This window comes from Sceloporus occidentalis, unplaced genomic scaffold (assembly GCF_023333645.1).
Source record: "Sceloporus occidentalis isolate IW3139 unplaced genomic scaffold, rSceOcc1.0.p SCAF_166, whole genome shotgun sequence".
Lineage (NCBI taxonomy): Eukaryota > Metazoa > Chordata > Lepidosauria > Squamata > Phrynosomatidae > Sceloporus > Sceloporus occidentalis.
In genome coordinates this window covers 95,616-120,028 of record NW_028317146.1, presented here as the reverse complement: position 1 = coordinate 120,028, position 24,413 = coordinate 95,616, and the positions used below count along the sequence as shown (strand labels likewise).

Genomic DNA, 24,413 nt, shown 5'->3' with positions numbered 1-24,413 from the left:
TTTTAAAAGCAGCATCTTTTTTAGAGGTTTTCCCTTTGGTGCTGTTAACTTATTCATTTAAGTTGCAAGGGAAGCAGTAAAAATGTGCAACCTGAGGTTTGAATTATTGATTTTTCTCTTTTTTGAAATATCGAAGCAGTATTCGGAATGGACTGTCTTCTGTCTGGGGTTGGAGAGGTAATGAGATGTCCAAAAGCTACTATGTAGAACATTTTAGAGACATTTCATCCTTTTTTCTGTTCCTTCTGACTACTCGCTGATAAAATATTGCATTTGTCTTTCTGTAGCAAAGTAGCACATAAATTGGTTGGTCAGACTGATTTTGTCGAATGTTAACATTAAAACTCGTGACTCCAGATTATGTGGTATTGTTATGCTATATAAATAGTAGGAGTCTATAGGACTAAATGGCACATGCACTCTTGTTGAGTCAAACAACCAGGGAAAATATGGAAAAATGGCCAGTTGTCCCTTGGCTGCTGTAAAGATCTGGGGCCACTACTTAAAGCATTTGTACATTACTTGTAGCTTCACATATAATCTAAAATAAGAAGGTTTTAGACATCATTTATGCAATGACTGATTTCATTCTGTTCTCTATTTCTGAGTGTCCTATGCATTTACTTAGGATAAATATGTACTGGTTATCACTGGATATTATGTGTCTGAGATGTGACCTCCTCGTTCACTGTACCTAGAACCATGCTTCACTAAGTAGTAGTTTATGTAGGATGAAAATTATGATAGTGGAAACACTCATTTTTATATTTATACAGTATATACATATCCTTACCTGCAATGTTTCAATTTAAATTGAAGCTTTACAGTTTTAAATTATTTTTAGATATTCATATCATGTACAAATTGAAATAAGTGTACTTTAGTACTTTAGGTATAGGAGAGCATCATTTGCCCTTCTATATCAACCATAATGTCAGTCACTGTGAAGATATTGGTTTATGGTGATTGCTAAAGTGATGGATTGCCTTATTTGTATAGTCAAGATAAGTAGACTCCTGTGACTCTTCGAGAATATTCGCCTGTTCCTGTATTCGGTTCGGGTGAATATTCGTGTACATTCTTAGTGTTTGTTTTTTTATCCCCCCCCCTTTTTTGCCGTTCTTTTTAGAAGGGGTTAATACGGGGTTAACACGGTACACACTAAGCAGCAGCTTTGGCGCCAGGATTTTAAAGGTCCGTACGGGCAACTCTATTGGTCGCCGGCAGGGGCCTCCTTTGCCATCAACCAATAAAGTGTGCCGCCATATTCGTTTCTCTGGTATTCAGGCAGAACAACCCTTCGTGTTTGTTTTCATGTTTGCACAAGTCTAATGATTAGTTCCAAACAACTATAAAATTGCCTGCATGTGCTCTTCTTTATTACAAACAGTAGTATTTTGTTTTAATAAACAGCAGTATTAAATATACATTAGAAACAACAAGCCATGTTGCCATTAACAAGGACTGCTTGTTTGATATATAAGATAAAAGCCCATCAAGATTCTGATCCGAGTGAGGGAAACTTCGGCTGTCTCAAAGCACCAAGATAAATATTTCAGGCAAGAAATTAGTTTAAGATGACAGTCTAAACTGAAGAATTTAAGTCCTTTAAGGTTGCAACATGGAACTGGATTTCAGTTGGCACAAATACAATTCTAAGTTTAGGAATATAACATCATGATAGGTAATGAAAAGAGATTGTGTGTTATGGATACTAAAAATAATTAAAGTGAGTTTACAGAGATGTATTAACCATACAAGAACCCTGAAAACTATAAAAGATAAGAGAGCTACAACACCTACAAAAGGCTAATATGCAAAAAGTAGAACTGTTATTTTAAAAACATATTCTGATACCAGTAATAAAAAATATTGTGAGATCCCCTGTTAGATCCTGATTTCTACAGACCCTAAATACATTGCCTGGTTGGTTCTTCTGTGCTTAAGTTTGTCCCCATCTGTATTGGGATAATTGTTCTGCTTATATTCTTTGTAATATAGCTACATGATATTGCTATGATGTTTTTATATTTATTTATATTTATCAGAGCCAATCTCAGTGAAGGGTTACTAGGCTAAAAAAATGATGATTTTTTTTCTCACTAGAATGTGAATTATATGTTGTTTACAACTTTAAGCAGATTTTAAAGGGGTCTTTGTGACCTTTGATTTCATGGATCAATGACATAGACAGTGTTGCTGCAAATAATACCCTTTTTTAGCTAACTGCTAAACCTTATTTCCTTGAAGCTCAGAATGTTTGTGGGGTATAAATATCAGTGTTCTACATACCCAAATGTTTCAATAATACATATAAAAGCAGCACAATTGGTGTTAGCATACAAATTTCTGTACATAAAATGCATTATTATTGTTATATTATTATTTGTATTATTTTTATGAATGCCTTACTTATATATGTAACAATATGTCACAAAATCACATAAAAAGTAAAGCCCTGCATCTAGCCACAACCCCAATCATACACATTTAAACCAAAGCCTCCCTCTTTAACCATTTCTTATGTTGGGAAGTATGAAGTAGTGTTAAGTATTTACTTTCTTATCTGTTGCTTCATGTCTTGCGTACTCAGCACTACAGGGTTATGTGTGCATACCAGGGGCCACCTACTTTACGTTCCCCCTTACAGGAGGGTTCGAAATTATGAAATGTAACTGTGCAAAAGTAAACTTGTCCTGGAAGCAAAAAATACATACTCAACATGCAATTTTGGCAATTTACTAGTCTACTCTAAATAAAAATATATGCAAAGTTGACATTGCCATTCAAGCCTTTCATGTGAAGGAGGACACAAAATATGTCCGCATTGTTATGGATTGTCCATGTCAGATGATTCTACCTATATTTTTGCTTGTACCTACTAATATAACAGGGTGTTTGGGCACAGCATAGATATGGATTATACATGTCAGATGATTTTACCTATATTTGCTCAAACCTTGGATTGATAGCATAACTACACAAGGGATTTCACTTGGCTTACCAGCTCATCAATGCCTACGTTCACTAAAATGTTACCAATCGTGGCAGCAATCTATAGGAATCTATAGGACATTGTTAGAAGCTGAGCTAGATAGAAATCATTATTATCAAATCTGCCATTTCCCAACAAACACGGTTTTTAAACTATGTCAGGTAAAGGAATTCAAATAAAGCTGAGAATGTGTTTTCAAATGTGATTCAAAAAGGGCTAGATTGCTTCTTTTCTGCCATCAATATCTACTGCAAGTATCTATGATACATTCTGCCTGATAAAAAAAATAAATCTGGATTTAGGTGTGTAAATTAGAAGATATCCACTAAATCAGTGCACAAAACAGTTATTTTAGAACAGCTTTCGGCGCATAGATTTTTATCCAGGAGTTTCACAGTGTAAATATATTCATGTATACAGCAGGGAATAAAACCATAGTGAATACTGTCAGAAAAAAAGATACACGAAGAGCCCTGTTCCTAACAGTACTAAAACTACAGGGATTAGGGGGCATGCATGCAGAAAAGCAGTTTTGTTTTAGATGATCATGGGGTTTGTAAAAAAAAACTGTACAAGTCAAATACTCTTTCTGTTGATGGTGCGTCATCGGGGAACATTAAAAACCCTGGGGTTTTTTTGGAAATCTGATTGATGGAAGCTGAGAAATCTAGAGAGCTTATAGTAGGAAACAAGTAGATGCTTGTAAATGTCTTCATGAAATCATTTTATTACTTTAGTTACTTTCATGTCTTGTAGCTTAATTAATTGTGCAGAGAAAGAGGAGTTTAGTGGTTCATACATTTTGGTCAATTAACCAATGATTTTTCATAGGAAAGGCACAGATATGTCATACATGTAACTTTATTCCAAAGCTAGGACAAGGATATGGCTTTAATGTAAAATAAACAAATACAGCAAAAGTGCATTTCACATTCTTAAAAATGCTGTTTAGATCAGAGATTTAACCTAACATCACTAGCTGTTAAATAGGTTCCAGACTCCAGGTAAGGAGCATCTTCTCCGGGTCTCTGGGTCACGGCCTGAAATCTCTGGGCCATGGATGCGCCATTTAGACACGCCTAACTCCATACTTATGGTTAGTCTCACTCACTAATGTCATCAGTCTCCCTGAAGAGGGAGGGCTCCTGAGGCCGGTAGTTCCTAGGTATGCCCATTATATACTTGGTACATCATTGGTTAAAATCGTTCCCGCATCGTAGAGCTGAATTCCCACAATATAATATAATTTTTATTTAAAAAAAAAAAAAAAAAAAGGATCCTCAGAGTAAGGAAGGTCAAAGGGGTACAGCAGTAGCAGTAGCAGTAAGATACTGGGTCTGCTTTTCCCTTCCTCCTATAAATGCTGATTGGTCAGAGTGATAACAAGGAAATAGTAAGGAAAAACTCTCACAGGTTGTTGTATTCATCAATCACAGACATTTCTATTTAATCAGACCTTTGGCTACCTTTACCTATCAGTCATTGATATGAACCCGCTTTTACATAGTCTCTCCCACTTTAACTCTTCAACGAGCGCCAAAACATTTTGTAATGGCAGCTACACATGGTAATATTGTCATGAAATGCAGACACTCAGATGAAATTTAACTGCAACTTTCTTTATTTTTCTTAACATCACCATATTCCTCCTTCCATGTCCCAGCTCCCAGCAAGCCAAACTCTCACTTCCTGCTTCCTGTCCAGAGTCCTCTCTCCTTAAAGGGAGAAAGATGCTTGCTGTATGTTACAGTGACGGATGGAGGAATCATGAACAATCTTCTGCACTTTTGCAAATTTTTTTTTCAGTTTCGTCTGAGAATACACTAATAATATTTCTTTCTATCCAAATGTTAATATTGCATTGCTGTTGTGTTCCTTACATGTTTATTATTCTCCTTACATTTATCCCCAATCAATGGCCCTCAGAGTGGAAAAATAAATATAAAACATCTAAACAGTAATATTAGTATTAATTAGCTATATTTTCTAAAAATATTTAGGGTATATCTTAGAAATGAGGAAACCTCCTGTGGTTTATTTAATTTGGTGGTTGTACAAAACAGCTGGAAAATTAGCATTTTATAGAATCATTTCAAGCGTACTATTATCTGTATATATGCATATTTAAAATGTAAAAAAACAGAACAGCATATGTGTTCTTAAGCACTTAAGTTCTTATCGCTTCCTGGCACCTAGGGTTTTGCAGGAGAGCACTGTACTTTGCATAACGGGCCCCCCGATCAGTACTGACAGCACCCAACTCTGGCATACTGCTGGCCCATGCTCCTCAGTCTCAGCGTGGTGACTGGAGCAGGCAGCAGATGGGATGTCCTGAGCTAACAAAAGTAGAGGTACAAAAAGTTTGTGTTAGTATGTGTGTAAGTATGTCACAGTGTGTGTTAGTGTGTGTAAGTATATTACTGTGTGTGTGCATTTGTGTGTAAGTATGTTACTGTGTGTGTAAGTATGTACATTAGTAATGTAAATGGCTCCTTGATATAAACCAAACTTGAAAGTGCTGTCATTTTGCCCTAAATTGAACTCAGGGCAATATGGTGGCACTTTCAGTGACGTCATCTCCACGGTTCTCTAGTTAAACTCATGGAAAAAAATGACTGCATTTTCTGTGATGTCCCACCTGTCACGGTCAGGACTACTTGCCAAGCCGTGACTGTGTGGAGGGCGTGGGCATGAAGGGGTTAATAGCACCAGGCCTCTGGATTTACTAACTTTACCCCTTAACAAGGAATAAATTACACCAAATTAACCCCCAAATCCTGCCTGTATCCCCCCAGGTAGTCTGCCACCACTCAGGATTTTGATACCGGATTCGTGAGAAATCCGAATTAGAACCTTTATCTCTATATATATATCAACCTACCCTGGGCAACCAACACATATATATATATATATATATATATATATATATATATCCTGTAGAAATTAATAACAATTCGGTAACGTGTTATCCTCTCTTAGGGTTTGTGGAAATCAATACTAGAGCCCAAAGACAGACTTAGATTATGAATATTTTGTTAACAAAAAGACAAAGATTACACAGTGCCAGAATTACAAAAAACAAGACATACAAAAGAAAAATAAAACAGTAAACAGTTCTAAAAACAACAATATCGTGGAGTTCTGCTTTTCGGTCGCTGCATTGTCCCTCAATCAGACTCTGTTTCAAGAAAACGCCCCTCTGACCACATGACCAATTATATGACACCTTTTCCAAGAATTGGTTCCCATCTTTGATGTGCCAATAAGTTATGGTGGGGTAAAGGTGATGGAAACCCCTCCACTTAAGATAGGAATGGAATTCCTATAACTCAGGGTCCTTATCTGTTAGGCCATAAATCACCACAGGGGTCCTTTGGGAAGATGACACCTCTTGCCAGAACGGATACAGAGGGCATTCACAAAGAAACACATTTAATCAACCTCAGATTAACTCATTGAATGCTTAAACAAAGAAACTGACATCCTCTGCTAGGGTACACCACCCGCAATTGGAGAATCAGGGAGAGAACATCATCGGAAGCACTGCCATTTAGGCATCAGTTCCTGACGGGTTATGTCCTTGTAGGTGCAGATGAAGAAAGAAAAAAGCAGATGTGGTTAACAGAGAAGGTAGGGAAAAGAGAGAGTGTGAATGAGAGTGTGAGTGAATATGGGCCCATTCTGAGCTTTTTGCTTTGTTTTCATCCCGTGTCATGGGGGTGTGGCCTCGTTTCCATGGCTTCATACAAAATTACAAACTTGGTAAATTTGCAATTAAATCTGAATGCACAAGTCTAGTATATAATGTGTGTATGTATGAATTTGTGAGTTTGCTGATTTGATCTAGCTCAAATTCATCTGCCAATCCAAATGTATATAATAAACATCAATACATATCTATCTCTTTATCGATCTTTGGATTTTATATTGGTTTATATTTTTCATAATAAACAAGTACAAACGACTATGCAGTTCAGATCCTATTTGAAAGGTTCTTTTGTTGTAAACCTAACTTCAACCTTGAGATAAGCATTCTCTTCAATATGTTTTCAATGTAGCATGTGGTAATTGTTTTTCAAGGTTACTTGTTGTGCACGGCCTGCCATACATTAGAAATGATGATTTGCCATTAGAATCTAAATATTTTGTGAACGTGAACACTGCAAAAGAAAAAAAGCATTTCAATTTGAATAGAGTGAAACACTCTGAAGAGGGTATTCAACACAAGTGGAAAAAAATAGAAATCCACATTCCATATATTTGTAAAGAAAAATGGTTTGGAGTTATATATAACCATAGTTCTCACTGAAAGAACAATACCTTTGTACTCAACTGTATGCTTCCAGTATGCCTTCTTATTTTTTGGGGGGCCAAATCGGAAAACTGTTTTTGGTTGTGATACTAGACATATGATTAACGGAATGACAATCCTTAGACTTTGTAAGTGAATATGACCAATTATTTGGTTTCTTTAAATTCTGTAAAGCAGTTAGATTAGGTATTTTATTTCTAAATGAAATTTGTTTAGATGTCTTTTTATAAACTCACATTAATATAATTTGAATTCCTACATAGACGCAACATTGAGGGCACCTGCTTAAAAGAGACACCAGCATAGAAAGGGGGAATGGAGGAATATCGGCCACAAACAAGAACTGTCTCTCCAAATATGTTTTGGCCTATCCTAGTGTGTCTGCCTTTCTCTGTGTATGTTTGTAAATGCTGTTTAGCGAACTCACAGGGGTTAGACCAAAACATCCAATACCGGAATGCCAACACAGCTGCAATGTTGAGAAAATGCAAGTGTCTCAACACAGCTCCTTGTAAGGAAGCTTCAAATTTACATAGACGCATAGAATTTGATGCACACAAGAACCATTCGGCCCATTTACTCTGCCTATTTGTCCTGATGAAAAGACTGAGACCCTAATATGCCCTTGATCTTGTCTTATTTAGGATAACTTTAGGCCTACTCCATGCATGTTTATGTTCCCTCCCTGTTTTAGCCTCTACCATGTCTGATGAGAGACTGTTCCATTGACTCAAGTCGCAATGGAAAACACACAGATTCATATATTTACAGGCAGTCAATATGAGTTGAGTTGTCAGCTCAAATTGCACATTTTAACTCATATCCCTTTGATATGTTTTCTCTGTAATACATCTTAGTTTTATAGGGTACATCATTTGGGAGCTTTTAATGGAAATTAATATTCTGTGCTACCTGACATAGAACACTGTGAGTACCCAAGATCTTTTAATATGTGCAAAATAATCAATTCTTAACTTATTTTGAATAACAAAATACCGTATTTGCTCGATTATAAGACGACCCTGATTATAAGACGACCCCCCAAAATCTGAATATTAACGTAGGAAAAAAAGAAAAAGCCTGAATATAAGACGACCCCAAAGGAAAAAAGTTTTACCAGTAAATGTTAATTCATGTAAACTATTTTTTTTAATAAAAGCTATGATTGAGAAAAATATTTTTTTTGTTTTTATTTCTTGTATTTTCCAACCTGTCCCCCAGTTCCGCACATCTGCCCCCAGGCTTGCCACACCAATATGGCACTGTGGCCCATGATATGCCTTTTAACCCTCTATATGCCACTGTGCCCCATGGTATGCCTTTTGACCCCCTATGTGCCACTCTGCCTCCAGAAATGCCTTATACCCCTATATCCCATTCTGGCATTTAGGGGGTTAAAATGCATATTATGGGGCAGAGTGGCATATAGGGAGGTATAAGGCATTCCAGGAGGCAGAATGGCATTAAGGGAGTTAAAAGGCATTGTATAGAGCACTCTGCCTCCAGAAATGCCTTATACCCCTATATGCCACTCTGGCATTTAGGGGGTTAAAAGGCATATTATGGGGCAGAGTGGCATATAGGGAGGTATAAGGCATTTCAGGAGGCAGAGTGCTCTATTAAATGCCCCCTTAACGCCACTCCAGAAATGCCCTATGCCCCCATTTAACACACACACACACCCTATACCCCCATTTAACTAACACACACACACACACTCTCTCCCCCCTCTCTCCCCTCAGCCCTCTCTTACCGGTGCTTCCAGCCGGGTCAGCGGGTTGACGTCGCCTTCCGCTGCAGCCGGAAGGAGGTGGAGTTGGCAGCGGGGGTTTTTCTGCGTCCGTCGCGGATACCTTCCCCGGCTGTCAGAGATCAGAGTTCCCTGCACCGGTGTGGCACTGATCTCTGACAGTCGGGGAAGGTCTACGCGACGGACGCAGACAACCCCCGCTGCTAGCCACACCTCCTTCCGGCTGCAGCGGACGTTGTCTACGCGGATCGCGTAGACGTCAACCCGCTGCCCCGGCAATACAGCAGGAAGCACCGGTAAGTGTGTGTGTGTGGGGGGGAGACAGGAGGATCCAGGTCCCCTGCAGCGGTGCGGGGGATCTGGATCTTAGTCTCCTAATCAGACCTCTATTTGAGGTCTGATTAGAAGACGACCCCGATTAGAAGACGAGGGGTATTTTTCAGAGCATTTGCTCTGAAAAAAACCTCGTCTTATAATCGAGCAAATACTGTAGTTCCTAATACATTTAAAAGGGCACTGGAATGACATACAAGTATCTTATTTTCTATAGCACTTTTAAATATCTTCACAAGAGGTGCTCATCAAGTGCGTGTCAAAAAGAAAGCGCCCCAAGCTTATGAAGCCTATGAGCTTTGCGATTATTGAAAGGTACCGTTACAATTTACATAATTGCTTAATGTGTCTGCCTTTGCATTGCCTTGGGCATCTTGCAATATGCATTGCCTCTAAATACCAGTTGAAGCATATGTTTTGTACTCTAGAGACTGTGTTTGTAATTAAACAATTAGTCTGTTACACCCAGGTACTTATTCCTTGTTTTGCATCACAGGATCACTTCGATTCACAAAATCTTTGAGATTAGTTTGACTCTGAATGAGTCACTTATATCTCTTCCTCCAATTATTGGATTGGTGGTCATAATTGTTATACAGTATTCATTCTGTAACCATTTTATAAATATTACACAAATCGGTCCAACAGTCTACAAAGTAAAATCTTGTGTCATCACAGGTGCTGAAAAAAATGAGCTCTGTTAACAAGGAATTTGTGAACAACCAGATTTGTCAGTCTATGACATTGTGGTGAAATCAGAATTAATCTGATCCGGATTAAATGAACAAAGTGATATTGGATATGTGCATGGTTGGTTACTGTTCTGATGTCCCTATCAAGACATCAGAGGGACAGAGGAGAAATGTTTCAAAGCTAAGTTTCAAAATGTGTTTGCACTGTAACCTGCACTAGCCTTAGCAATAATTTGGCAGTGAGATTTCTGTAAAACGCACATTGATATTCTGAAAGAAGCTTCTAAAAATAAGCGGTCATGATGACCATAATGACAAGGCTGGGAAATTGACAGCAATTCTGGTTTCTTTAGGGGGATGGGAATGGATTTTTTGATATTTCATTTTGACATACTGAGCTATATGGAAATTTTGAATTACAATGGTATCCATCTATTCATGCTTTTATATAAAGATCATGTCTTACTATAAATGTATTACAACAAATTTAATATATTTATGCAAGTATGGGTACATCAAGAAAATAATACTAAGTCTTGCCTCTAGAAGAAAATGATGTGATTCCTAAGCAGCCATATAAATGCAATATTTCTATTTAAAATGCTGCTTGTAAGACATTAATTAGTGACACACGACACAGTAGCTGTTTCTTTAAAATAAGTATTATAACAAAAATCATATAAATAAATCATTGGTAAAGTCAAACATTCGGTTTCTGATACTATGTATTTTTTCATCTTGTCTAGCACGCAGAGCTAGGGGTATTCTGTAGTGCAGAGCAAGCGGGTTCCATCTGTTCTGATATGTTTTGTGTATGGAGGCCTTGAAACATGAAAATAAATTCAATTGCATCCAAGGAGAATTCAAACTGCAGTATATATTCTGAACATTAAATCTAATGTTTCTCAGTTACTTGACGGCACTTGCTCATATACTGATTAAAATTTAAATATTTTCAGTTGTTTTATTTATTCAGTGTTATGTATAATTGATTTTGGAAATCATATTTAAAAAAAAAATAAAATAAAAAAAAAATAATATATATATATATATATATATATATATATATATATATATATATGTATAAAATAAAGTGTTACATAGTTAATTATGTTGAAATCAAGTTCAACTATTCCACACACCCATATTAGTTGTCCCAGAAGAAGGCACAGAAAAAACCCCCACTGAGATAATAATTTCATCTCAAAGGTACAAAATCCTTCTTGACTCTTGATAACCCTGTATGCATTTCATATCTAGGAAAACATTTTTGACCTCAACACAGGCTGAGGTCAGGAGTCCAGAAATCTGCAAAGTCCAAAGTCAGGCAGGAGTCAGGGACCAGAGTGGAAGTCAGGCAAGCCGGGTCATACAAAACCTTGACAATAAAAGGAATCACCGCAAGGACGGAACCCTGAAGAATTCCACTTAATACCTTTGTCTAGTGGGGAAATATGCCATTTACAACCACCGTCTGTAATCTCTCTTTCAACCAGCTCTCTATCCAAGTACAAATAACTTATTCCAATCAAATATGCCTAATATTACTCAGTAACCTTTTGTGCGGCATGATATCAAAAGCCTTTGCAAGATCTAGGTATATTACATCCCCTGCATTACCTTGCATTTCATAGAAATCCAGTAAGTGTTTCATTACCTATCACTCATAAATGTTGACTACGTGTAATAATAATGTTACTTGAAACAAAGTCCTGGATTGCATCGCTTAACATTCCTTCATACAGTTTCCCCACTATGGATGTTAGGCTTACCGGTTGATAGTTTCCCAGGTCTGAATAGGACCCCTTCGTGAACAAACGCATCACATTTCCAATTTTCCAATCCAATGACACATTCCCAGTCAAAACGGAAACCTTAAAATAAAGGTTTGTCGATTACTGAGCTAAGTTCCCTAAGCACCCTTGGGTGAACCCTATCTGGTCCATGTGCTCTATCTTTATCTCTTGTATTTTGGCCTATGTAAGCCATACATATGAGGTAGGAGACAGATGCTCTTCTTTATTTGTGCAATCCCTGACACTTGTTCATAATGGGTTTTATATAGAGTGGATATAGAGGCAAAAGGTGATCATTGTTAACCTAATTTGCACATGCCAACACGAATGCCTTGCAGTGGTGGCAGCACTATAAGATTTCTGTAGGCACAGCAAATCTCTGGGTTTGTGTGATGATTGCAAATAAGTGTTTAATAATGCCTCTGCTACCCCTTAATTTTAAATGGAGTGGTTTTCTATGACCTTTACTCCACCAAAACGTATGTTGTGTGTACACCAAGGACAAAAGGAAAAGTCATCCATTGTTTTTTTATGGAAAATGCATGAGGCAAATATTGCTGTAGGTTTTGAGCACTACAAACAGGTAAGGATTCTTAGATAGCCATGCTTGTACATTGGTGAGTTACCTAAAATTATAGCCTAGAGTTTGATTTTCCTACTCTTTGATTCATAGTTCATACCTGGGACCGTTCAGGGATTAACCAGGAATGCCAGGGTTTATACAATCTCAGGGTAAATTGTAATTTCCAAATGTCACTTAATCTGTCACACAGTAACTGGTACTTTAATCACTGGTATATCACTAGAATCTTTTAGACCTATTCACTAAAAAGTTGAGTGGTGAGCTGAGTGAAGGGTTTAACTTGACTGACCAGAGAAGATTTCAGTTGCGCTACACCACATGCTAACACTCAAAATGTATGTATTCACTAATAAGCAAATCGTATGCCATGCTCAGGGGGTTAGTGAATCTGTGAGATGCGTGTTTTTTCCCGCTCAACGTCTCTTGCCTGTTGGCAATAGCGAATTTGATGCTGCCAACTTGTATGTGCTCTGTACACAGTTAATGTTTTCTACGTATTTAGTGACAACTCATTTGCGTTCATATGTTCATGTATGTTTACTTCTGCTTTTAAGAAAATTTTTGTTGGATTCTATAAGAATGAAAGTAAACTATACTACAAAGTGGGATTTGTTTTAAGGACAAAATACATTGATTTTGTTAAATCACCCCGTAAATGTTATTGAAATGAAAGTCATATATTGTTAACTATACCCTTGTGACCTTTAAAAGACAAACAGTTCACTAGGTAAAACTAATGATCATGAAAATGATGCATTGGTTTCATAAATGTTTATACTCTAATATGTATGTATGCAGTATTTTCACAAAACACAGCATGTTTAGTATGATTGTAGCAGGATGCTTTTCCTGAAGAAATCCTTTTTTCTGTAGACATTATCAAAATACAATATAAATTCCAAAAATATTTTTACTAGCAAGTGGGCAGTGAAATTCCATGAGTATCTGTTAAAAATAAAACCTCTTATCTGCTGTTACCAAATGCTATTTTTCCCCCCATACAAGAGCCTCAAGCGATTTGTATGTTTTTTACTGTTAAATATTAAAATTCACTTTTTTTAGTGTTCTGTTTCTGAGCAGTGCCCAAAAGCTAAGTGTTCCCGGGTCAGAAACTCCATTAAATACAGACCCTAAGCTCTATACCCCTCTGGGTTAGTTGTAGCGGTTCTCATTGCCAATCTGTCTATAGGGAGTTTATGGTCTCTGAAGCATGCTGACACATTCATTCACATTTTTGTAAGTTATTTTTACATTTAAGCTGAAAGATAGACGAAAACCTGTGACAGGGAGAACTATAATGAGTATGTCACCCAGCGTTACACTGGAGGGGAAATTTGACTTCTACATTGCAAGGGTTCACCAAAGAATGATGTGCTGTAATCAAGAATAAATATTAGGATTTATGCCAGCATATTTTATCCAAGGGTAAAAAACATAGACAGTAATGTATTTGTGTTATATATATACACATATATACACATATGAACACACATGCACATACAGTATATATAATACACCAAATACACTGTTTTATTGGCCTGTGAGAGAATATGCTAAATTAGGTCAGTACCTGGGATAGGCACGGATATGAGTCAAGGTTAAATTTAGTGGACTCTCTCTTTTTTAATTTTTTACTATATACCTCCTCTTGTTAGAATGAATCATTTTTATTTCCTTTAGAAAGGCCCATAATAGAAAGTAATAGATTGTCAAGATACACACGTATGCACTTGCTCTTACAAACGCCTGACCATTTACATACAACTGCCTGTTCTTTTTTCTTTTTTTCTTATTTTCTTTTCCCTTCTCTCTCTCTTTCTCCCTAATGCTTTAATCCCTGTTGGTCCTATAGTGGGAATGCAAGGTTTGTTCCTGCGGACATTCACTTCTGTGCTTTCTCATGGTGGGCACAAATGGTGCTCAGCACTGGGTACAAGGAGATCAATGATCTTCCCAACTAGCCCTGCTCCTCCAGAGGATGACAGGAGATGCCAACCACTTCCGTGTCCCTGGGTCGTCTTCTTCTCTTGCATCTTCTGCATTCTGTATTATCTTTTTTTCTGCTGCTTTGGACAATTGGTCATGGCTTCCCAGTAAACTTTGTAGAACATTATAGTAATCACACAATGCAGCAGATAGAACTTCGGCATAAGGGCAGACCCTCCGGATACACCCTCTCCCTTAATTGGAGGAACAGAGAAGAGGGTGTGCCTGGAGGCCCTGCCCTTTTGTCGAAGGTCCCCGGGAAACCAGAATAATAAAGATGGATTTGATAAGAGAAGCGTTTCTGCATCTCTCTTTCTCTGTGGATATATCTGTATTATTCTGTCCTCTTTGTGGCTTTCCACAAAAGGGTGGAGTCATGAGGACAGCTTCTCCTCCCTGTTCCACCAATCAGGGGAGAAGCTGTGCCAGGAGGCTCTGCCCTTTTGCGGAAGTTGACTAGGAAGTGGAAGGCAGAGAAGGTAGGGAGACCTGCCAGAGGGTGTGAAAGAGCATGACAGAGTGAATGAGAATGAGTGAAAAAGAACATGAAATCCAATGAAAACTTGGAGCTCTTTGCTTCGTTTTTGTTTGTTTTGTTTGGACGAATCTGAATGCGCAAGTCTGTTAAATATTTATTATATCACCCCTTTCTTTCAAGCTACACATATTGGTCTTTGGGCTTTCCTGAGAATTTTTATCCTGCAAACCATTTTGGTAAACCTCCTCTCTCCAATATGTCAATATCCTTCAAGAGCTGGGGTCTCCAGAACAGTACTGTAATGGTCCAGTAGATAGGAACCTCTTTGAACAGGATAGGTGAAGGAGCAGCTGCAGTTGGATGGAAAGCTGGAGAATTACTGGAGAAAACCCGAGGTCAGAACATAGCCGAGTCAGACCCAAAATATCTCTTGTGACGCCAAATATCAAAACTGTAGACCGGGTCATAACAAACTGGGTCAAAACTAAATACATTTTTGTGTACTTTTGTGTAATTCAACTCCCCAACTTCAATGCACATTATGAAGGACTGACCAGCGTGATTCTCTCCTGCAAAAAGGGCTGAGCTCTGCTTGTATAAAGGCATAGTAAATCAGAGAGATGACTGGCAAAGATCTTCTCAGAATAACCCTTCAGGACTAGTATAGCCCTTCTCTCAGTAGATGCTTGCAGTGGTCAGATGATTTTTAATGCCTAGAATAGTCTGGGAGTCCACATTGTGGTGCTTCCCCTGGGTTAGTGAATACAACCCTCAATTTTTAGAAGACACCTTGGGAGAATAAAACCAGTAGTACAAGAAAAAGTTCTAGTTCTAAAACTTCTGTTTCTTGTCTTTGTTGCATTTTTAACCCCATTTGCACCTCTGTGATCTGAACATAACTGTCTGCTTGAACAGCTATTGTGACTCACTTGAAGACAGAAATGTGGCGTATCAGTTGCAGACATTCTGCCAACTATGATTATCTGGCATCAAACAATTATGAAAAGTTTAATATCTCAATGCATCACTGCCATGTTTCATGAGTCTACATTTAAAGGTCATCCCGGTAACCTTTAATTAGTGTCATATTTATTGTTTGTATTGAAGATCCATTTTTTTATAAGCCATCAAGCCTATGTGACATAATGCACAGTGTTCAAAGTAATGTAATGTGTGTATTATATACCAAAATAGTAATAACGAATATATAGTAATGTCTATATTAGCGATCTTTTCAAAGTTGTATGTTTCATGTGGGTTACAATAAATTGAAAATAGAACGCATTGTAAAAATTGTAGTAGCTGTACATAAAAGGTTCAGATATGTGACCTATAATGGTTCAGAAAATATAAAAGCTTTAAAGCCACAGATTAAAAAAGAGGTGTCTGTTTATTCATTTTCATGTATGAAATGCTAGTGTAAAAATGGTTAAGTAAGCAAACTCCTAAACATTACTATATATATATATATTATATTAATTCACAATAAACACGCACTCACTGGACATCCCTTATGTAATCTATACATATATACCGGTGTGTGTATGTATATATAGATAATATATATACATACTGAGAAATGTTTTAGACTTGAGAAAGGGAGAAGAGCTCCCGAAAGCTTGTCATTCCAAAATTCTGTTAGTCCAATAAAAAGGTATTATCACAAGATACTTATTCCATCTGTTTTTTGATATTGACACCACTGGACTAATACGGCTACAACCTCTACTCTACTATATATATATATATATATATATATATATATATATATATATATATATATATATATATATATATATATATATATATATATCACATATACTAAATTAACACACTCTACTTTATGTACAGCCTATGTGCATTTGAACAGATATACAGTCTGTCATGTGAAACAATACAAGCCTGGAGACATAAATTTTATCCATATAGCTCTCAATTCATTTGCTTTTAAACCACAAATATTGGTTAGAAGGAATAGGATTCTCAGTTTTATGTTTGTAGCTATCTCCGCAGGCAAATTCCACAGATTCAATTTTACCATATTAATTTAAACTGTAACATAATATTTATTATTTTTATAATAACTAATGTAATTCAATGGCCAGACAGCACCACAGAAAGCAATTTCAGTAATGCAAGCAAGTACAAAGAAAGACACCCACCGCTGTATGACAAACTCATTAAAACAGTTACAGAAATTACAAGCTGTAAATTAAGGATAGATAAAGCTTAGTCAAAAATGTGATGCAAATGTTTATACATATGTTTAATTAACAAGTCAATAAATGAGTGTTGCCATAGCAACTAACTGCATTTTTCTTTGTATAGTATCGTTTTTTGTGATGCCTTTTTCTGTTTTAAAAACTGGTGGCGAGAGCAGTGTTTTATTGAAGAATATATATTTTCTATCCACTATAAAAGATATGCCTAATCACTAACACAGCAATCTCACACATGCACACGTGTATGTTAAACAAGTTTCCTATCCAGGGCTAGATGAGGACCAAAAGCGGCCAGGCTTTTGAAGCACATCAGGGATCAAATATTTTCTGTAATAACTATAAAGGCCAAGGACCAACCCAATATATTGTCAGCACTCCTCCATAACATTATCATCCTCCGGGGAGGGGGGCCTTTGAATCAATGCCTACCATGGGGTAGGCATGGGCAAGATATTTAACAAATAGGTACTTTTTCTGTATGCTATATTATAGTTTTTTTAATGTTTTTTTGCTGCTATTTTGCGGCTGTTTTAAGTAAAGTTAGTTGAAATGTATGGAACAGATAAAGGCAAGTGTAATGTCAAATTAACCATCTTTTTATATCAATTAAATAAAGTATTTTGTTGCTTATATATCGCTTTTGTTAGAGATGACTCCATAAATCTTGTGTGCTTAAGAGTCTTAGAAACTTAGAGGCGCCCCCGTATTTTGGCTCCTGATAGACATTAAAGTGCATACAAAGTGACATTTAAACATGAGGCAGAAATGTTCTGTGTCACTGAATGATATTATCCACCATCAATCTTTGATGGCCATAATAGACTGATTATATGCAGGACCATGGTTAATCTATCATAACCCAATGTTCATGAAGACCTAATGAGCCTAAATGGGAAATTAAGAAAATAAATCATGGCATACAGTAGTTTTTAACAACCAATGCTGTTTAGATCTAAGTGGCTTTATGATCCATGATCAATATATATTAAGTTACTCTAATGGAAAAATGATTGGATAGAGCGTGGACAACACAAAACGTGAAATGGCTATTTCAAGAACAATTTTAGGATTTGTAAGTAAAAATCTTAAATCAATAGTGTTAGTGGTGTTTACCACCAATTACCAAACAGAGTAGTTTTAGATTAAAAATGATGGGCAAATCTATGAAGCTTAGGGAAAGCTGTATAGCAATATATTTATATCATAAGCAAATTGGTTCCTGATTTATGAGATGTAACATGTATAGGTTAAGAATATATAAAACAGCCTTCTTCATAGAACATTAATGCATATTATTATTATTATTATTATTATCTTTTATTTATATAGCGCCAACAGTTTACGCAGCGCTTAATACAATACATAAATTCAAGGGATATGACAAGACAAGAATTGACAGACTAAGACAAACCGATACATTTGGTGGAGAGAGCCCTGCTCGCAAGCTTACAATCTAGAGATATAAGGTAACCACAGGATGAGGTTGTCTGGATTGCTAAAGCAGTTGGGACTTGTTCTGTAGACAGTCAATGTGTATATTCTTAGGTGGGATATGTATTGCCAAGGAACTTAAATATACTAATATTAGCAGATTTAGCACCAACAGAACTATATTCACCCCAAGTGACAGCTGTTTAGGCCACATAACTGTATTGCTTACAGTGGTTTATTATTCACTTCTCTAATATTAGCTCCTTTTAGAAACAGCACTCAGTGATCATGTATGACAGTACTTATTGTGTTTGACATGTTGCATGTTAATCAGGTGTGTGGTCCTGTTGGATAGAGTCTGGACACCCGTAATGCATTACATATTTCAATTGTGAAGTTCTCAGCTGAGATTATTGTGTAATAAACAGTAGAATATTTGCATGAACTCTTGACTCGGCATTTGTCTTATTGTTGAAGCCTGTTGTGTTTTCTTGAATCATTTTTTGCACTGCATACCTTTTCACCATAAGTTACAGTATTTAGCTAGATTTTTTCACATTAGTTATGGATTAAAAAGTAGAACAGACATGGGGGCTTGCAGTAGACTTTAATGAAATTCCTCATGCTCTACAAAATATAATATTAGAAGCCTGTCCAAAAGCATTGGCATTTTCTAGGGTTCTATAAGGCCAATTTTAACATTCCGGGCCACTATGAGAAGCGTTTTACTTGTAGTTCAACACAATAGTGTCTAGATTAACCTTGTTCCATAAGCCTACTAACACAGCACTTACGTACACAGAGTATATTCAAGTTGATAATCAGATAAAATGAATTGTCCACTTCTGAGTATGGATCAAGTAGTTGTCGAGGAAAGACCTGAAGAAATTAGTTGATTTTGTAACACTATAGCCCATGTTTAAACAATCTAGTACCTTTACTCAGTTTTTCATAAATAATGTATTTTTTTTATTGTGGAATGTAGAAAAGGTTTATGCAATCAATCAGCTTTCTGGTGATTGTGGATCATTTGAGAACCAACCATAGTAAACCATGTCTTCAAATCACACACAAATATTTTACATACTCCCACTACATCTGATTGACTGTGGCTGACATATCTTTTGGATCAGATTATTGAGTCCCACTGACAAGTCTGTAGGTGTGTGTAATTATTGTCCAATGTATGCTGTTCTTCCTTACATGTTTTCTATAATTAAATTTTGACAACTACATGTCTCCCATCATTCTCCTGCTTTGTCTGTTACTCCCACATATATTCTGCTTTGTAACATTACTGCATCTTTCTTATTTTCTTGGACAAAGTATTTTTTTCTTAATAAATTCAAAGTTACATTACTTAAGGCTAAAATATTTGCTATAAATGTATCTATTCTCTACCTTTTACCCATTTTTCCTATGCTGTGTATATAGGGAAACTAATACAATTGCGCTGTTGGTGAAAATGTATAGTCAAGCTAAACTGGAGCTGAGCCACATCAGCTATGCTCTCAAAGCTGGTGTATGAGCTGACTCGCATTCCAGGACGTGAGGCTATGCAGTTGTCTAGGGGATAGGTGGACCCTTAGAAAGCAAACTGAAGTATAAAATAGCCTCCTTTTTAGAAAATCACAGTTGCCAATGTGTTTGCAGATCATTTCATGTATATACAACAAGCATTTGTGAAGACTTCACTTATAGCAAACCTTTAGGACATGTCATTAGATACAGTATAATTGGGCAAGCTCAGAAACAATTCTTCTAAAGGCATGTATACTAGACATCAAAAAACAGACACCACCTCTGACTCTGCAAAAGACAATACCGACACTGAACATTATGGTTAAACCATATGGTGGCATTTGCTTTTTAAGTTATAACCAGATAACACTCCATCAGTCTTATGGGCTGATTGCAAAAGAAAACAATGGAGCTCATTTTGTCATTGGATCATTCAATGAGATAAACACAAAATCAAGTCCTCTTTTACCAAGATGTCATTATCACTCCTATTGATTTCCTTAAGGGCTAAGGATGTTGAAATGTCATGTGCAATATAAAGAGATTAGGAAACTAGGTTTGTGCAGTTTTGTCTGCTAATTTGTAATGTTATTACTAAAAACAAAAACCGCTAATATTTTAACCACCTGATCTCTAAAACTCTGTCAAAATGCAAAACTTCATTGAATGGCAATAAAATATTTTGAAAATGTAAATGAAGAATACAATTTATAGTCCATGAGAAGGAAGTGTCTTTCTATCCTCAGAAACTGTGACATTTGGCAGATTTGGGAATAAATAATCTTATGTGGTGAGGTTATGCCTTATCAAACATATGCAGATCAGAGCTAATTAATGCAAATGAAGGCTTCCTGTCTATCTAGTGGGAAAAGAAATGTCCAAATGTTATGAAATCCAGTTAGTATGCTTATTACCTTAAGTGTTTCATATAGGGTGGCTCTTAATTAAAATATGTAAATTGACCTTAATTGCTGAGTGCTAATAGGGTTCATGCTATATCATTAGAGATCTCATAAACTGTTGCAGACGATGGTTATGTACAGAGTATTGTTAATCTTCGATTAGATAAACTTTATGTATTATGTATGTTGGTTCCTTGAAGCTCCAGAGTGTACATGTGGTCCTCTCTTCTTAAATTCCATTTTTTCTGCAAGGGAACTCTATATTCTCTTCTTCCTTTATTTTGCTTTCAGATTACATATCTATTATTTTCCTCACTGAAATAGATAATAAAAAAAGGAAAGGCTCCAAGCTCTTGAAATGGGTGTAAAATACAGAAAGACAATAGGTAAAAAGCTTTTGAGGGCATAGACACAATCCAGAAAAAATTTAAAAAAAAAAAATGGAAATGGGGCTGCAAAAGACTATGAGTGACCTTTGTAGTTTGTGCCATTTTCGATACAAACATACTTACAGTAAATGCAAAATTCTTTTTTTTTTTAAAAAACTTTTTATTGGAAGAAATCACAAGGCAAATAGATAGATCAAGATGGCCAAAGAGAGACAGGGGGACCCAAAACAGTGTCTGCATTACATGACATGGTACATCTGCAGACAGCTTCAACACCCTTGAATCAGCAGATTATACTAACCAGAAATATACATTTGAATATAGCAAATGAAAGAAAACACAATAACTAAAAACACATAACTCAGACCGGATACCTTTACATAAGGATTGTGAGTGATGAGCATCAAATTTGCATGCCCCTTCTGACAATGTAGAAGGGAAACCTGACACTAACATGAGAAATAAACTGATACTATCCGAAAGAATGTTACAGGCTCCTCACGCGATACCATTCCGAATGAACAAATACTCTCCTAATTTTATTCTGTTGAGAGTGGTAAAGTGTCAATATATATGGTTACCATATGGCATAACATTTTTACCCAAGAACATCCTTATTATGTAATACTAAAGTCCATTAGAGGAGCAAGAAATTAGCAAGTTTGGCAAACAAACGAGAAATAGTTGGGGGGGAGTTGCAGCCAACCAGATTTTTAATACCAGCAATTATAACAAAATCTATCAGAGCCATCTGATGCGGTATTCACAAGATGAGAATCTCTCCCCAAAATCCAGTAACCAACCAAAGGCATTTACGGCATTTAGGTGACACATTTTCTGAGCACCTTACAACGTTTACTCAGCCCAGATGGAAATTGTCCATAATCTATCAATCTTAACATGGTCCTGGACAACATTGGTGCACAATGCTTCAAGTTCCAATTTTTTCAAAAAATTTAAGCCATTTAACCCCTTTGCATCCAAGGTTCCATGCCCTCATGTTATATGTATTGTACCCAGAAAATCATGACATGGAACATCATGATGGATGAATGCGATTAAGTAAATTTATGTATTTGGGTTTTTTGGGTTTCAAAGTGTCACGTGCCATCCTCTTTCTTGGACAGTAATCCAGTTCTTTCTACTTCCCTGCTTCTTCAGCCATACTTCTCCTGTTTTCTGTTCATATGTACTAATATTCCAAGATTAATCAAAATGAATTTCTGTTCTCTTGTAGGATATAGTGACAAATGTTTCTCCACGGATTATTCGTGGAACAACATCAGGTCCTTTATATGGCCCAGGACAAGGATCCTTCCTAAATATAGAGCTCATTAGTGAAAAGACCACAGCATATTGGTGCCAGTCCATCACTGAGCTGAAGAAGGACTTTCCAAAACACGTAAGTTTTGTTTAATTATCAATGTTGTAAAACACTGTGCACAAAAAAGAATGGTATAGCTACTCTATGAAAATGTGTATAGTGTTTCAGTACTTTGGAGCTGTGCGATACAAGAAGACTAACAAGCTCTTAAAGTCTGTTAATAAATTTCATAATACATTGGATTTTAGAGAATCATATTGGGATTTATTTACCAAACCATGAATTGCAAAACAGTTGCAGTGGAATAAAAGCATTTATGCACTACCTAGGTTCAGAGTGCCTTTCTAGGTTCATATTGCCCTTCTCACATCATGGACTCTCCAGGGTTGGCCCTACATAATGGATTATTAATGAGGTGAAAGTAGAATTTAACAATACTTACTTTTTAATGAATAAACCATCTTGATGCTCCAGATAAACTTTAAGATTTTATTTTTTCTTCCAAAATACAGTATTTATAAAATATCTATTACAACAATAGTGGCCAATGTCTGTATTTGATGACTGATATTATCTCAACTTTAATAATTCTATGATATTTATATATATATTTAATAATTTTGAAAATGCTATGCTGATGGACCTCAGCTTAACTTAAAAAGTGATCTGAATTTAAAAAAAATGCCTTTAAAAATATCTAAATTGTGTTTGATACATTGTCCACACCTGATTGTCTGTTGTGATTGAGATGCATTTTGGGCACACATACAAAGCTACAAATAGACTAGACATATGCTAAATTGCATGGTTATATAGGAACTGGTCACTATGGCAACTAGGGTTTTTCTTTTACCGCTTCCTGTCATGGAACAAAGTTAGGTATGTAAGCTTCCACGTGTATCTTGTAATTAGTTTTGTGAAAGGTCAGATGTGAACAAAGTGTAATCCTTTTATTTGATGGTATAAAAAAACTATAGTTTTTAACCCCTTAAGGACAATGGGTGTTTCCTAAACCCATTGAAAACAATGCATTTTGAGCCTGTATATGTACCGGCTTTGTCATTAAAGGGTTAAAAAAGCAGAATGCCACAGTAATTTGTACCTGTCTGACATAAGAATTTTTGAATGAATAAGCCAGACTTATCCACAAATAATTTGCCATTAAGTCTGTAGACCACATGCTGCTCTTGAAGTTTCCACACATTAATGAATCAGAGGCCTTTTAACAAACATTAATATAGATAGAGCCCTCCCTGGACATCCTAAGCGTATCTGCCAGTCTTAGTAACACAACCCACTTGTAGAGCACATGGCTCTGTTATTATAAATTATGTACTATTATATAACTATAATACTATAATAAGTATATGATATTTGGAACATTACGGTGTGTACTTAATCTATGCAGCTGTCAAGTAAAGTTAGCTTTACTGTGGCATGAATCTATACATGTCTGTAGGTGTGATGTCAAGAAGAGCTAAACTGTGTCATTAAGTTATATTCAAGGACAACACAATACTGAATTCTTCTACTGGGGCCAGGTATCTTGAAGCAGAGATTGATAATGAATGGAAAAAAAAAAAACTATGAAATATGTTCGCTGGCAGTAATATTTCTATCTCATCTATTAAAGTGATTAAAAAGTAAGGTCTGGAATCTGAATTGATTGATTTTGCTCCTCCGATTCATAATAGGCACT

General features: G+C 36.3%; 1 protein-coding gene across 1 annotated transcript in view; it reads left to right on the top strand.

Annotated features, from left to right (window-relative positions):
* Window positions 1-24,413, top strand: part of LOC149279414 (dihydropyrimidine dehydrogenase [NADP(+)]-like) — a gene marked incomplete at its 3' end in the record, with an annotated part of 261,334 nt that overhangs the window by 171,465 nt on the left and 65,456 nt on the right. The window contains exon 14 of the mRNA XM_089501186.1: window positions 22,628-22,792. Coding sequence (XP_089357312.1) covers window positions 22,628-22,792 — 165 coding nt within the window. The remainder of the gene's footprint in view (window positions 1-22,627; window positions 22,793-24,413) is intronic.